This window comes from Lynx canadensis, chromosome D3 (genome assembly GCF_007474595.2).
Source record: "Lynx canadensis isolate LIC74 chromosome D3, mLynCan4.pri.v2, whole genome shotgun sequence".
Classification (NCBI taxonomy): Eukaryota; Metazoa; Chordata; class Mammalia; order Carnivora; family Felidae; genus Lynx; species Lynx canadensis.
Genome location: NC_044314.2, coordinates 51,249,936 through 51,267,257, shown reverse-complemented (window position 1 = coordinate 51,267,257; position 17,322 = coordinate 51,249,936). Strand labels below are relative to the sequence as shown.

General features: G+C 35.7%; 1 protein-coding gene across 1 annotated transcript in view; it reads left to right on the top strand.

Annotated features, from left to right (window-relative positions):
• The window catches only part of YES1 (YES proto-oncogene 1, Src family tyrosine kinase), a 71,382-nt gene extending 60,394 nt beyond the window's left edge, over positions 1-10,988 (top strand). The window contains exons 9-12 of the mRNA XM_030336884.1: positions 3,812-3,888; positions 5,647-5,800; positions 7,304-7,435; positions 8,465-10,988. Of these exons, the coding sequence (XP_030192744.1) occupies positions 3,812-3,888; positions 5,647-5,800; positions 7,304-7,435; positions 8,465-8,673 (572 nt within the window). The 3' untranslated portion in view covers positions 8,674-10,988. The remainder of the gene's footprint in view (positions 1-3,811; positions 3,889-5,646; positions 5,801-7,303; positions 7,436-8,464) is intronic.
• The last annotated feature ends 6,334 nt before the right edge of the window (positions 10,989-17,322 follow it).

The following is a 17,322-nucleotide window of genomic DNA, read 5'->3' as shown; positions in this document are numbered from 1 at the left end:
TCTGTCTCTCAAAAATAAATAAACATTAAAAAAAGAAAATTAAGAAAAAAAAAAGAATTATTTAACTGGGGGACATGATAGACTTCTATGTTGTCAGATTGCTAGGTTAGGATTATTTCTAGATGGGAGATTTAGAATGCAAGATCACAGATGACCCTTCTGGTTTTAAAACTCTATAATTCCCCATCTTGTTTCAGGTACTTAGCAATTGACCCTCTGTAATCCATTCAAACTCATTGCCTCATGTACTCCCACATAAATCCACTTTCCTGGCTAGAGAGGTCTTCTTACTGCTTTTGTTTTCCATGATTCTGTTCAAATTCCTTCATCTGGAATTTGGTTTCCTTGTCTCTCAACCAGTCCATCAATCATACTTCCTTCAGATTATCTTAGGTCAAGTGTTAGAAGCCTGCCATTAATACCCATATGTGTCATGATCATTATATTCTATGAAATGTTTGTAATCAGACTACTCTATAAATATTAACAACCAAAATGTATTGAATACTTCAAATATACAGGGCACTCTGCTAGTCATTATAAGGTATCAAAGAAATAAAGCCACCCAAATTACTTATATTGAATTTAGAGAGCAAAGATCCAACCTTCTGAAAAGTTAATTTTCAGTATAAAAGTAAATAATAGCTCACTGTAAACAAACAAGCTCCAGGCCAAAGCTTAATTAATTTCGACGTGTTTAACATATTCAGTAAGTGTAGAAATGAGGAAGAGATCACATAGACTGGAATAAACTGAGAATTATTAGTAGAAAAGACAAGTGTTAAATTGCCCTTCAAGATTATGAAGGCTGTGGATGGGTAAAGGGAAAGGTATGGGTATCTTTGCAGAGCTAAGAGGATAGGAGGTAATGGAGACAAAACCACGGGAAGTGGAAAGTACAGAAGGCAGCTAGTTGGAAATAAGGATGGAGAGGTATGTGAGACAAACTTAAGGACTCCTTTGAATTGATTTCACGATTACTTAGTGAGTACCTCCTCTGCTAAAATCTTGAATGAGTTTCAAAGGATCCATCAACTTCCCCTGAAGTTATGTGAAGTTATGTTTGTATATGTATGTATGTTTTCGTAGGAAGAGAGTCCATCATTTTTGTCAGTTTCAAAGCAACCCATGAACGTATAAAGGGTTAAGGACCACTGATAAGACCCAGAACGTTCTGTGTTGCCAGAGAAAAGGAATTGACCAAATGATACCAATTGCAGTTCATTTCTATGCACTGCATTTTTGCATGATTTTAACAATTATCTATTATTCTGAATAATGTTCTACTTAATGTATTGATCATGGCACCTTGTTTAGATTCTTTATTCTGAGACAACTGTGTCTTCTGTTTCTTTCTGTATACATTGTTATGTGTAGTATTAATATGATGTCAGTTCATCTTTTTATTTTAATGTTTATTTTTGAGAGACAATGCGAGTGGGGGAGGGGCAGAGAGAGGGAGACACGGAATCTGAAGCAGGCTCCAGGTTCTGAGCTGTCAGCACAGAGCCCAATGCAGGGCTCGAACTCACGGACCGTGAGATCATGACCTGAGCCAAAGTCAGATGTTTAACCGACTGAGCCACCCAGGCACCCCTGATGTCAGTTTATCCTACAGGTTAAGGAAAGAAGTGTCCCTTCCTCTGTTTAAGGACAATTTCTTTACCTGTGTTTTTGATCCTTCTTACATCTAAAAAGAAAACCCTCTCTTGGTGTCAACATCTGCTTTTCACCTACCGGTCTACTTTTTGCTTCCCTTCACAGCCAAGATTTTTTAAAAGAATACTCTGTCTTCACTTTGTAACCAGCCATGCACTCTTTTAAAAAACTATTTAAGTTTATTTAATGTCAACACTTTTCGTAGACTTTTTTAAAAAATTGTGGATATTTCAGACATACAGAGAATACCATAACAACCATGTCCCTACCATCCAAATATAACTAATGTTTACACTTTGCCATATTTGCTTCAGATCTTTCTACTAAGGAAACAAAACATTACAGATCTAATTGCATCTTTGTTTTTACTCCTCCTTGAGCCTGTTCATGTCTGAGCCCTCCCTCCAGGCTCCTTTGGGCCTGTTTCCCTTGCAGAGGTAACCTCACTTTTGAAGTTGGTGCTTAGCTTTTCCATCTGTGTCTTTCATATTGATACATATTCATTGATATATATTTACCTATTAGCATTTGTATGTTTTTAACTTATGTAAATATTACTAGCTTCATTTTCATTCATTGTTAATGCTCTTGAGATTTACATATTCATATGGATAAGAGAAGATCTAACTTGTATACTTGTAACTGTTGAATGAGATTCTGTACAAGTATACCTTTGTTTATTCATTCCTTTCCCAGTGAACATTTAGGTTGGCTTCTAGTTTGTCACTGTGACAAACAGTGCTGCAGTGAATGTCCTTGTCTCTTCTTGCCCATATGTAAGAGTCTGTAGTGTGTTGGGTGGCAACAACATTAGCATCAGGAAACTCAGAGATGCACATTCTGGGGATGAGGCCCAACAACCTCACTTTCCCACCCCCCTGTGTAATAATAATCCATTCGGTGCCATTGATCCCATTAATCACATCTCTCTGGAAAATTTCCCCTTCTCTGTATTCCCACTGTCATTCCTAGATTTTAAATTTTTTTTTTTCCAACGTTTATTTATTTTTGGGACAGAGAGAGACAGAGCATGAACGGGGGAGGGGCAGAGAGAGAGGGAGACACAGAATCGGAAACAGGCTCCAGGCTCCGAGCCATCAGCCCAGAGCCCGACGCGGGGCTCGAACTCCCGGATCGCGAGATCGTGACCTGGCTGAAGTCAGACGCTTAACCGACTGCGCCACCCAGGCGCCCCAGTCATTCCTAGATTTTAACATAATAGTCTCGCTTTCCTAGACTATCACAGGAACTTTTAAACTTAATCTTTTTGTGCAGTTTTGGCCGAATTTCATTTTTCATATTATAATTGGAGTGATTTACTTTTTTTTGTTTGTTTGTTTTTTTGTTTTTTGAGAGCACCAGAGTGTGTGAGCAGCAGAGAGGGGCAGAGGGAGAAAGAGAATTTTAAGCAGGCTCCACACTCTAGCTCCAGGACAGATGAATGTATGTTCAGGACTTTAATCCAGAGCAGTCCCTCTCTTAGTCTTTCTTGTCTTTCATGACATTATTATTTTTGAAGAGAACAGTGTAGTTGTTTTAAAAATGTACCTTAATTTTGGTTCATCTAGTTTTTGTTTTGTTTTTTTTTTGTTGTTTTTATTAAATTCAGGTACATGGTAGGTTTTTAACCAGTAATACAGGAATAACAACCAGACTTTTGTAGCCTTTCTGTTGGCTGTTATTCATAGTACTTTGCTGTTTTGTGGTATCTTCTGCTAAAAGTGAGAGAAGTTCATTAGACAAGCAATTCCATATCAAGTCAGTCACCTAGGTCTGGTTTTAAGTACCCCAGGATATTCCTAGTTGTCTGTGTTCTTGATTCAGATTGACTTAAAAATATACAGGTATCTAATACTGCTTATTGGCTCAAAATTGGGATTTGTTGATCTTGATCAAAACAAGGAAGGAATGCCTACAATCTAGTGAGATGATTAAATTTTCCATGTTTTCCAAGATGTTTTTAAAATTTCAGTTTAGGGACCTCTTGTAGAATATTAAAGATAATTATTCAGAAATTCCAAAGCTGCAAAAAATATTAAAGAATGAAAAGCTTAAGTTTTATATTGTGATGTGGTGATTTGGAGGTAGGGGAATGTTTGTTTCAGTCCTAATTTAAAATTTATTTTCCATAACATTTTTCTGTTTCTTACAGGGAGCTTATTGGATTTCCTGAAGGAAGGAGATGGAAAATATTTGAAGCTCCCACAACTGGTTGATATGGCTGCTCAGGTATTTATCTGTACATGTATCAATTTGAATTGAAAGTGTACATAAAGGGGCGCCTGGGTGGCGCAGTCGGTTAAGCGTCCGACTTCAGCCAGGTCACGATCTCGCGGTCCGTGAGTTCGAGCCCCGCGTCGGGCTCTGGGCTGATGATGGCCCAGAGCCTGGAGCCTGCTTCCGATTCTGTGTCTCCCTCTCTCTTTGCCCCTCCCCCGTTCATGCTCTGTCTCTCTCTGTCCCAAAAATAAATAAACGTTGAAAAAAAAAATTTTTAAAAAAAAAAGAAAGTGTACATAAAAATATAATCTTAGTAGAAGACTGTTGTTTGTATAATGAAATCATGGAATTTTAGAGTTGAAAGGAACATTAGGGATAATCCAATCTGATTTATGTTACAGATGGTGTCTGAAGACCTGTGGTATCTAACATTCATATAACTTACTAATATTAGAAATAAGCATGTAATTCTCAGTATAGTGCTGTCCTGTATCTTACAGCCTTTCAGAAACATATGTATTTACAAATATGAAATCTAGATGTATTTGTATTTAGCAGATAAATTTTAAGATAATGAGTGATTGCTATTCCAAAGAAAATATTGGAAATCTAAACGATGTACTGAACTTTTTATATAATATAATCCAAAACAAGAATGAAGATGGCAGTATATACTTTAAAATGGGATAGTTTTACTCTTCTGAATTTTTGTGTTTATTTTTAAATTTTATTACCATGTATATTTTAAAAAGTTTTGTTTCTATTTAACTAAAGTTAACCCTATGTTACATTAGTTTTAAGTATATAGCATAGTAATAGAAGTCTGTACCTTATACTGTGTTCACCACAAGGGTAGCTACCATTTGTCACCTTAGGATGCTATTACAACAGCATTGACTACATTCCATATGCTGTGCTTTTTATTCCCATGAATCTTTGTTTTTTTTTTTTTTTTCAACGTTTATTTTTATTTTTGGGACAGAGAGAGACAGAGCATGAATGGGGGAGGGGCAGAGAGAGAGGGAGACACAGAATCGGAAACAGGCTCCAGGCTCTGAGCCATCAGCCCAGAGCCCGACGCGGGGCTCGAACTCACGGACCGCGAGATCGTGACCTGGCTGAAGTCGGACGCTTAACCGACTGCGCCACCCAGGCGCCCCGAATCTTTGTTTTTAAATATGAGTGAAAACTATTAGAAGTTTTTATTCAGGGGCTCCTGGGTGGCTCAGTCAGTTAAGTGTGACTCTTGATTTCAGCTCGAGTCTTGATTCACGGTTCGTGAGTTCGAGCCCTGCATTGGGCTCTGCACTGACAGTACAGAGAGCCTGCTTGGTATTCTCTCACCACCCTGCCCCTCCCCTGCTCTCTTTCTCTCTCCCTCTCAAAAATGAATAGACATTAAAAAAAAATGGTGGGAAAAAAAGTTTCTATTCAGCTATGTGGTGAGTGTTCTAGTTGACATGTTGGTTATAAGACCCCTTTCTCGGTGAGCATGCAGATGTCCACAGTATCTGACAGTTTAGAGAAACTATACAAAGAAATTGTCCATGTGTGGCGTTAGCATATGCTAAGTCTAGTCCATGGTCCTGTGTTCAAGGTTCTTAGATACGGTAGTAGGGGTCAGCAAACCCTTTTTGTAAAGGGCCAGATGAATGTTTTGGGTTTTGTGGGCCACACACATCTGCAGTTTATTCTCCTGCTCTTCCTTTTCTGACTCCCCCTCTCTGTCCCCTTTATATCATATATCTTTTTCTTTTCCTTTTCAAGATTGCTGATGGTATGGCATATATTGAAAGAATGAATTATATTCATCGAGATCTTCGGGCTGCTAATATTCTTGTGGGAGAAAATCTTGTGTGCAAAATAGCAGATTTTGGTTTAGCAAGGTTAATTGAAGACAATGAATATACAGCAAGACAAGGTAAAATTACTTTTTAATAAACACTTGTAACCTAATGTTCATTGGATTTTCTTACCATTCTTTGGAATATTCAGGGTTTTATAGAATAAGAATAGCTCTAGGTCTGCTCAGAAGAGTCAAAGAAACATTGATTTTATTCATAAAATTCTATACATGATGCCATGACTTTCTGATGTTGTTTCCCTCAAGAAAGAACTTGACTTGGTGTTCTTTACATTATAAATATAGCAAGCAGTACACTCCTTTTTTTTACTACTTTTGTCATGTCAACAAATAAGAAACAGTTTAAAATTCCTTTTTTGACAAGCTTCCAGAAGCATCCAGATTTTACTACACTAAGGATCAGAAGAGGTGTTTTTGAAGTTAATAAATTGAGAAATGGCATACAGTTTTGTAAAGGCCTTGGAAACCATTTCTACACTAAATTTACAATAATTATACAGTAGATGCATATGGAAAGAGTGTGTGTTTTTGAATCCCAGTTCCGTCTCTTATTACCCAGAGATTTCAACCAAGTTTCTAACCTTTTTGACTATGTCTTAGTCTCCTTACATATAAAGACCAGACGGTAATACCTGCTCTGTAAGATTGTTGTGAAACTTCAGTGAAAGAAAGTATTGTGCCTGACATTACATAACATAGTAGATGCTCAGTAAATGAGAGTTCGTATTTTAATAGGCTAAGTAGACATAAATAAATAACTATAAAGCAAATTGTTATGTAACTAATGTCAAGAGAATATATGGAAAGTAGTGTGGGAAAAGAAAAAAATCTTCTATACCTTTGTGCAGTTCCCTCCAGCTAGAATATCTTCCTATTTTTCTATAATCCTTACCTATAAAAATTCTAACCATTCTTTAAAGTTTAACCTAGCTGCTACTTTTTAAATGAAACTTTTTGTGACTGCTAGTGAAAATTAATCTTCTGTTTTTCTGAATATCTAAAGAACTATTTTATATTTTACAACATTGAATATATACATAGGTATATAAGATACCTGTAATCTTATTTCCACACTAAGTGTCTAAGATTCACAAAGGCTGTGTTTTTATGTCTCCCATAATGATTAGCAAATGTCTTGTGCATAAAAAGCATATTCTAAATATATGAATAAATTAATACAGGGTTTTAAAATTAGAACCCAACAGAATATGCCTTCATCAACAGTCAGCTATAGCTACTAGGTGCTAGATGTGCTAAAAAGTTATAGATCCTATAATTATGTTTTTAGTTGCTTGTAAGAGTTTCCACCTCTATTTTCTTGAACATTCAATCCCTACCAACATTTCTCTTTTTTATGTTACTGATTTATCAGGAGGAAATGTGATTCATTTTAATATAAATTTTATAAGAATTTTTCCCACATATCTTGTACTTTTGAAGAATTTGATGCTGATGACACATACAATAAAGATATTGACAAAACATCAACCTGCTTATGCTCTATTTACACAAGAAGATTTTTAGAAACAATTTACTTAAGCAAGATTGTCAATGTTTTAGGTGCAAAGTTTCCGATCAAATGGACAGCTCCTGAGGCTGCACTGTATGGTCGATTTACTATAAAGTCTGATGTATGGTCATTTGGAATTCTGCAGACAGAACTGGTAACAAAAGGCAGAGTGCCATATCCAGGTAAGCTGGCATTTCATTTAGCTCTTGGTTATGCCAACATACTTAACTGGAGTTTATTAGCAAAAAAATTGTAAGGGGAAGAAAGGCATTTATTTCTTCTCTCTTTTCTCCCTTTCCTCTCTCACCCCCCTCTCTCCCTCACTCCTTCTTTTCTACTTTCCCTCCTTCCCTTTCTTTCTCCCTTTCTTCTCTTCCTCTTTATTTTGTCATTGGATGGACAGCATCCTATGTGAATCACAATCCGTGAAATCAGGCAAATGCACAAGTTGTGTCCTGCATTCACCTCATCTTTCTCTGTTAGGACATTTTCCAAAAGAGCCTTTTGTCTCTACTATTCTCTCAGATAATAAGCATATTTTAAATATCCTGGGTCATCTCACACTACTCCCACACCTCCAATAATTTAAGGTATGCAAAAAAATAAAAATAAAAAAATAATTTAAGGTATGCTTACTTAGCCTATCATAACACAAGGTGAGCTACTGATGGGGGCAGGATTCCAAAAGAATACAAGAAGGGAATTGTGTATAATAACTTGAAGAAAGGCAAACATGTGATACTAGATAAGGAAATTGGCAGAATCAGCACTAGAACATTAGTTCTTCTGAAATTGTTCTGAGAATTTCTTCTGAATTTCTGTTTGGAAGTTCTCTTAGACATTATCTTGCCACTAACCCTCACTAACCCAAATTTGGTCTTTGTTGACTCTTAATATCTGAAAGTATTGGTACTTCGAAGTAGCACTCTAAATTCTTATTAATCAAGTGGGGTTGGCTTTTGAAGGCATTAGTGTTAAAAGTAAGATTTTAGGTGGAATGAAAAAAATGAGACCTGTTGGAACAGGTTAGCATTTTCTGAGCTCTTCTTGATATACTTGACATTTAAAATTTACTTTACTTCTTTGTTGAAAGAATCGTTTCACTAAATAAACTTCCTATACCTTGGATCAGTCAGTGGCTAGGGGATTTGTTCTGTTTTGCTAGTGGGGTTTGGGATCACTCTTTTTAATGTTTGAATCTTCTGTGCTAGGTATGGTAAACCGTGAAGTGCTAGAACAGGTGGAACGAGGATACAGGATGCCTTGCCCTCAGGGCTGTCCAGAATCCCTACATGAATTGATGAATCTTTGTTGGAAGAAGGACCCTGATGAAAGACCAACGTTTGAATATATTCAGTCCTTCTTGGAAGACTACTTCACTGCTACAGAGCCACAGTACCAGCCAGGAGAAAATTTATAATCCACGTAGCCTTTTATATGCGTAAATCTGCCAAAATGTAAAGAACCTGTGTAGACTTCTTTACTTTTCCTACAGGAATCAAAAGAAGAAAGTCTTCATTCTGCATGTTTTTAATGGTAAACTGGAATTCCAGATATGGTTGCACAAACCACTTTTTTTTTTTTTTCTCAAGTGTTAAACTCTAAAGTACCAATGATGCATCTTCCAACTTATTTCAGGGTCCAAAGAAGTATAGTTGTGATATTGATGATAGTGTGAGGATAGCATAACAGTGAAGAGCAACAGGGCTACTTCTTTATAAACCACTTCATTTCTTTTATTCCCCAAACTCAGAATTGTTAAGAGAAAATTATATATCGTAATAGACAAAACTTGGGAGATAAAATCAGTTCTACCATAATAAAATCTAAAGTTAAGGAGCTTCATGGGACCAAACAATTCCATTCCAGTTTTTAAAGATTTCTTGCATTCATTGTTCTCACAAGTTTTTTCTAAGTTGAACTGTTAATATGCAATCTTAATACCTGCCTTCTTTTGCATGGAAATGGGCCAGGTTTTTAGAAGCAAAAAGGAATATAAACAGCCTCTGAAACTTGATGAAATGTTAGACCACAGTAGTGGCATTTGAAAATGTAATGCACTATGTTAATACTCATGGAACTGGAAAGTAGAAGATTTTTACTTTAGTCATTTTCTGAATAGCTCAGTTTAGAATAATGGTAACTAGGAAGTGAGTTAATCTTTTACAATGTTGCATTGATTTTTTTTTTTTTAAGGCAACATATAATTGAAGTTGTACTGTCCAATCCAAGGGGAAAGCTTTTAAACTTTAGATAGCATCAAAAACTAAGACCTGGCATATAAACAGTCCTTTTTAAAAAATAGACTGGTACTGTGAGATATTTCTAATATTACTTATGGTGATGGGTGCCACGAATATAAAATATCACTAGATCAGGGACTTGAATGCACTTTTGCTTTTATTGAATATAGATTGACAGAGAGGAAAATATTTAAAAGAAATATGAGAAAAGAAAATGTGAAAATTTTACAGATGGGACGTTATGCTTAATATTAAGGAGTGACAAAATTGCTTTGCTGGCACTCACAGCTCCTCACTTCTCTGTTTTCTGAGATTTTAAGAGTTACAAGGTATGACTAAAACTAATCTTTTTTTAACATAAACACTAAATGAGTGTTACAGCCTCAAATAGTTAATTTAAGGCTTCCCACTAATTCCAATGATACAGCCTTTATGCGAAACATTTTTAGAACTCGTTTTCAAATCCATGTTTAAATCTGCACTAACTTTTTAAATGTACTTAATGGTGATCTTTTTTTCCCTTTTAGAATTTAGTTGACTTGGGGAGGAGAACTTATTGAGAATAACAACAGTGGTGAAAAGGGGGGACAGTTTTTGCCCATCCAAAATGTAGAAATAAAACTCAAGAGTTTTATGATCGACTCAAAAAGAAACTCCAAAATATAAATTTGAATAGCAGCATTATTGGTTTAAGTGTCTAGCAAAGGAACTGAATCTGATGAACAAAAGTCTGGTATTTTTGTTTTTGTTTTGGTATTTATGTTTTAAGATATTCTCCTTTATAGTCACACTTCTAATGCAGCGCATCGGGTTTCCATATTTTAGAATTCTTTTTTTCTGCTGATCAATATTCATTTAAAAAAATGGTTGAATCTTAGTAAGAACAGTGAGCTTTGTCGTGTTTTACTTGCCCTTTTCACAACTCCTACCCGCCAGCTCCACGGTAACCCTGAAAGCCTAACAGTCCCTACTTGGTTTTACCTACAGTCACTTAATTGATTTAATCATTAAGTTTAAAATTGTGTGCCATGATAACTGTGTTGAAATTCAGACCATTTTAAAATGTGACAAATGAGCTTCATGCAAGTTGGTAACAGTTCTGGTACTAAAAATTGTGGAGGTTTCTAATGTTTACGTAACCTGTTTAGTATTGAATCCCTCTTCCAAGAGGGTCTTCTAGAAGACTGCTGTCATTTACCCTGAACATCTACATCCTGGGACATCAGATTTTTAAAGGGCTTTATGTGAACTTGATATTATAATTTTTCTAAGCTTTTTAAAAAAGATAACAAAATTATGTTTATGTACTAATTGTGTTCAGAAAAGTCAGGAAAAGTTGGTGGTATTCATTAGGTTTTAACTAAATGGAGCAGTTCCTTATGATATCAACTGTATAGTAAGGAAATAAAACACTAACTTAATGTGTATTCAGTTTAAATGGTTATGTATTTTTAAATTGCCAAGAAAAATAAAACAACTTTGTACATTTGAAGATTTTTTTCCAGCAGCTTTTCGTCTTCAGTGTCTTATTGTGGAACTTAACCCTCACCGGAAAAGGAAGTTGGCAAAAACAACCTCCTAGCACACTTTTTTAAATGCATAATGGTAGCCTAAAACTTAGTATTTTTATAAGGTATTATAATATTGTTTTGTGGATAATGGAAATAAAAATTCTCATTGAATGCACCCACTTATCTTTTTAGCCACTATTCATATTTTCTCAGTTTCTTTTTTAAATTGGTATTTAAAGCATATTCTGAATTTGTTCTTCCTGTTAGAAAAATGGTCAGTTATAACTCTTGAGAGAGTTAGATCTATCCTTCATTAAATTCAGGTCATTTTAGAATTCATTCTATCTGTTTAATTTTCCATGTCAGGTGAGTGACATTTTTACAAGTTGTTTTGTTTTGTTTTGTTTTAATTATACCAGTTAATGAGTCATACAGCAAAACCTAGGTAATCTGAGTGAAGCTATTCACAGTGAACCTGTGTGAAGGATAGGAAATAAAATGATTTTGACCCTAAGGGACTTAATTTTCTAAAAATGAAAAATATGTGAGTCTTACTTTTGTGTGTGTTTTACTCTTCCTTTATAGGTATAATGAAAATAAAATTATACTAAATTATGAATGGCCAATCTAAAGTGTTTATTTTCAATAAGGTAATATTATTATCTTTTGCTATTATCCAAAATAATTACCTTTGTTTTTCCCTAATGGTTTCAGAACAGTAACATTTAATCAACAAACACATCATTTAATAAACATTTATTAAATATTTTTATACAGTGTAGTAATATTTCATTTTAAGAATGTTTTTCTAGTTTACCGTTTGTCCTTTAATTTTGCATGTAATTTTTTCACATTTGAGTTACACATTATGTATGCTGTAAAATCTCTATTATGCTTAAAAAGTCCTTTGCATCCCAAGATTAAATATTCATCTCATCTATCATATTTTATGCTTTTCTTTTTTACATTTCTCTTTAATTGATTTGGAAGTTATTTGGGCATAAAATGTGATTTAAGGATCTGGCATGATTTTGTCCTACATAGTAAATTTTCCCAGCACCATTTATTGGTTAATCCATTCCCATCCCTTTAGTTTGTGTCCTTTATTATGCACATACCTACACACACCTGTTTTGTTCAGTTAACTTTCCATTCTTCTTTTCTTTTTTTAATTTTGTTGTTGTTGTTGTTGTTGTTTGTTTAGTTTTGAGAGACAGAGCATGAACAGGGGAGGGGCAGAGAGAGAGGGAGACACAGAATCCAAAGCAGGCTCCAGGCTCCGAGCTGTCAGCACAGAGCCCGACGCAGGGCTCGAACCCATGAACTGAGGGATCATGACCTGAGTCAAAGTCAGATGCTCAACCGACTGAGCCACCCAGGGGGCCCTTTAACTTGCCATTCTTCTATCGACATAACACCTTTAATTCTAATCATTTGATAACAGTTTAATAATTGAACAAGTTACCTTTGCTATTCCTTTTTTTTTTTTTTTAATCTTGGTATCCTAGCAAATTCTTGATGAAGTTTAGACTTTATTTTTTATATTCCCCAAAAATTTAAGTGACATTTTGGTTAGGATTACATTATGCTAATAATTTGGTAAGAATTAACATCTTTCAAATCAGTCTTCCTAGCCCATTTATGCAGATCATCATATCTCTTAGTAAAGTTCTTCTCTAAGACTTTTCTCTGAGATGTTGGAAGCTGAGTCTCATTTTGTCTCATTATACTGCTCTAGAGATACCACCCCAGTGCTGCTGAAGACCAAGTCCCCACTTTGTTACAAAAGAAACCAACATGCAAGGAGGAGGATTATACCTCAGTAGCATTTGTTTCCATAAATTCAGCTCTTCTCTAGCCCTTTCCGTAGTTTTTTTCCTTTTTTTGTCTTTGTTTTTGTTTTTGTTTCAATGACATCAAGTTGAGTTTCTGTCACCAGCAATTAATTAATGTTCATTTTGTCAGTACAGAAAGGAATACTTCTGATTAAAATAAGCAACACATGCCTGGCATCATCTGTTTGCCCTTCCATATCCACTCTGCTGGAAGGCCAACCTGTACTCATCATTGGGTCCCCTCACTCTGGATTCTTGTCGGGGCAAACCTTTAAGGAGCTCTAGCAGAAGATGGGAGGAAACCTAAAAGGTCAAGATACTTATTTCCCACTTTCCTCCTCCTGAGATTGGGCTGGCTATGTCCTATGATCAAAGGTTCCTTTCAAATGGCCTTTTAGAGAGTGACAACCCCATCCCTTGTCTTTTTCTGTCTTAGGGGTAGAGTGCTTCTAATTTTGGTTACTGCATTAATCTTGTGATTCTCTATTCAGCCTGCCCCTTTGTAAACATCCTTGGTTCATCTTAATTTGAGCGTGCTGTTTCCAGTTGAGACCCTGACTGATAATTCCTCATACTAATAACTGTATAGTACAAAATAGGAAACTTACATTACAACCTTAAAGCAACAGTTTGTACAAAATAGTAACATATTTGGTAACAGTAACGACATACAATATTAAATGCAAAATTACAATAAGACATTAACTGGAGAGAACATACTAAATTTTAAAGTTGAGGTACAATTGACATACAACATTATGTTAGTTTCAGCTGTGCAATATGATTTGGTACTTGTATATATTGTGAAATGATCACCATTAACATCTGTCACCATAGTTACAGAATTTTTTTTTTCTTCTGATGAGAACTTGGAAGATCTCTTAGCAATTCTCAAATATGCAGTATGGTACTATTAATTATAGTTGCCAAGGCTCCCTTCACCCGCTTCCACCCCCACCTCTGGCAACTACCAGTTTGTTCTCTGTATCTGTGAGCCTGGTTTATTTATTCATTTTATATCCACATATAAATAAGATCACACAGTATTTAACTTTCTCTGACTTACCTGGAAAAATTTAATTCCTTTTTATGACAATAACATTCCATTCTATATACACATTTATTCATCTATCTATAGACATTTAGGTTGTTTCCACGTCTTGGGTATTCTAAATGTTACAACGAGGGGCACCTGGGTAGCTCAGTCAGTTAAGTGTCCAACTTTGGCTCAGGTCATTATCTTACAGTTGATGAGCATCACATTGGGCTCACTGCTCTCAGGTCAGAGCTGCTTCGGATCTTCTGTCCCCCCTCTCTTTGCCCCTCCCCTGCTCGTGCACTCTCAAAAATGAATAAATATTTAAAAATTTTTTCATGTTTATTTATTTTTGAGACAGAGAAAGAGCATGAGCAAAGGAGGGGGTGGGGAGAGAGAGAGGGAGACAGAATCCGAAGCAGGCTCCAGGCTCTGAGCTGTCAGCACAGAGCCCAACGTGGGGCTCCAACTCCGGGAATGGAGCAGAAGAATCCTGAGCAGAAGTCGGACACCCAACCAACTGAGCCACCCAGGTGCCCCCCCCCAATTTTTTTTAATGCTGCAATGAACATGGGGATGCATATACTTTTTTTTTTTTCTGTTAATGCTTTCATTTTCTTCAGATAAATACCCAGAAGTGTAATTGCTGGATCATATGGTAGTTCTATTTTTAATTTTTTGAGGAACCTCCATACTGTTTTCCAGAGTGGCTGCACCAGTTTGCATTCCCACCAGCAGTGCAAAAGAGATCCTCTTTCTCCACATCCTCGTCAACATCTGTTGTTGCCTGAGTTGTTAATGTTAGCCATTCTGACAGATGTGAGGTGGTATCTCATTGTGGTTTTGATTTGTATTTCCCTGATGGTGAGTGATGTGGAGCATTTTTTCATGTGTCGGTTGGCCATCTGGATGTCTTCTTTGGAGAATTGTCTATTCATGTCTTTTGCCCATTTCTTCACTGGATTATTTGTTTTTTGGGTGTTGAGTTTGATAAATTCTTTATAGATTTTGCATCCTACCCTTTATCTGATATGTCATTTGCAAATATCTTTCCCATTCCGTTGGTTGCCTTTTAGTTTTGCTGATTGTTTCCTTCGCTGTGCAGAAGCTTTTTATTTTGATGAGGTCCCAATAGTTCATTTTTGTTTTTGTTTCTCTTGCCTCTGGAGACATGTTGAGTAAGAAGTTGCTGTGGCCAAGACCAAAGAGGTTTTGCCTGCTTTCTCCTCAAGGATTTTGATGGCTTCCTATCTTACGTTTATGTCTTTCATCCACTTTGAGTTTATTTTTATGTATGGTGTAAGAAAGTGGGCCAGGTTCATTCTTCTGCATGTTGCTGTCCAGTTTTCCCAGCACCGTTTGCTGAAGAGACTGTCTTTATTCCATTGGCTATTGTTTCCTGCTTTGTCAAAGATTAGTTGGCCATATGTTTGTGGGTCCATTTCTGGGTTCTCTGTTCTGTTGATCTGAGGTGTGTTTTTGTGCTACAAACATTTTAATGTTTGTAGGATCTGTATGGATATATCCCTGATTTGGTAATTTGTATCTTCCCCCTTTTTCTCATTAGCTAGTGGTTTATCAGGTTTAGTGATTTTTCTCAAAGAACCAGCATTTTGTTTCGTTGATTTGCTCTACATGTGTTTGTGTGTGCGTGCACTCATGAGCACACATGAGTGTGTTCTATTTCATTGATTTCTGATCCTTACTAATCCATCCTGGGTTTTATTTGCTTTGTTATTTTTGTGTTATAGTTCTTCTTTTTCTAGGTTTTTTGTTTGTTTTTTTGTTGTTTTAGGTGGAAGCTTAGATTGATTTGCAATTTTTCATCTTTTCTGATCTGAGCATTTAATGCAATAAATTTTCTTTTAAATACTGCTTTACATCCCACATATTTTGATACGTTGTGTTTTTATCATAATTTAGTTCGAAATCTTTTCTAATTTCCCTTTGATTTCTTTTTTGTCCCATGTGTTTGTTTATGTGTGTGCTGTTTAGTTGTTATATATTTGGGAATTTTCCAGATATTTTTATTTTATTAATTATAGTTTATTTCTGTTTTGGTCAAAGAACATACTTTGTATAATTTCAAACTTCTTACATGTATTAACTGTATTAAAATTCTGTTTTGTGGCCAAGAATATTCTACCTTAATGAATGTTCTATGACTACTTGAAAATATTACCCATCTTGCTTTTGTTAGCTGGAGTTTTCAGTAAGTGTCAATTTAGTGAAGTTGATTGATAGTGTTGCTTAAGCTTATTCATGTTGCTTTTCTGTCCGTTTTTTCCATCAATTACCGAGAGGAATGTTGGAATCCTCAACTATAATTGCAGACTTTTCTATTTTTCCTTTTAGTTCTGTCTCTGTTTATGTATTATGAAGCTCTTATTAGGTACATATACATTTAGGATTGTTGTGCTTCGTGATAAATTGACCACTTTATCATTATTAAGTGTCTCCATTTATCCCTGGTAATCTTCCTTTGGCTACAGCCAGATTTCCATCTGGTATCATCACCCTTCTCCTTGAAGAGCTTTTAATATTTCTTCTTGCGCAGATCTAATAGCGTTGCATTTAAACGTTTTTGTTTGACTTCCTTTTTGAAATGTGTTTTAGCTCAGTTAAGAATTCTTAATTGACCATTTTCTGCAGTACTTTACCAAGTCTCTTCACTGTCTTCTAACTTGCATTTTTTTCTGACAAAAAGTCTGTTTCCTCAACTTTACTCTTTTACATATGAAGGATCCCTTTTCCCCCCTCTGAATTTTAAAATATAATCTATTTATTCTTGGTTTTCAGCTATTTATTTATGATGTGCCTTTGCATGACTTTTTGTTTAAGTTTATTTATTTTGAGAGAGAGTAAGCATGAGTGGGGGAGGGGCAGATAGAGGGAGAAAGAATCCCAAGCAGGCTCCATCCTGTCAGCACAGAGCCTGATGAAGGGCTTGAACCCACAAACAACGAAATCATGACCTGACCTCAAGTCAGACGCTTAACCAACTGAGCCACCCAGGCACCCCTTGCATGACTTTCTTAAAGGTTATTCTACCTGGGGTTCTTTGAGATTCTTAGTTCATTGGGTTCATAGTTTTATCAAAGTTGGAAAATTTGGGGCTATTATTTTCAACTTATTTCTTCCGGGACTTCAATTACATGTATGTTGCGCTGTTTAATACTGTCTCACGGGTCACTAATGCTTTGTTCTTTTTTCTGTTTAATCTTTGTGCTTTGTTTTTGATCATTTCTTTTGCTTCGTCTTCATTTTCACTAATCTTTTCTTTGCAGGGTCTGTTCTGCTTTCCATCCCACAGTATATGGTTTTCATCTCAGAAATTCTAGCTCTTCTTTTTTATATCTTTCATACCTCTTCATTATGCTTACATTTTCATTTTTCATCTTGAGGGTTTTTATCTGGATATTAGGACTATTGGATCTGTTTCTA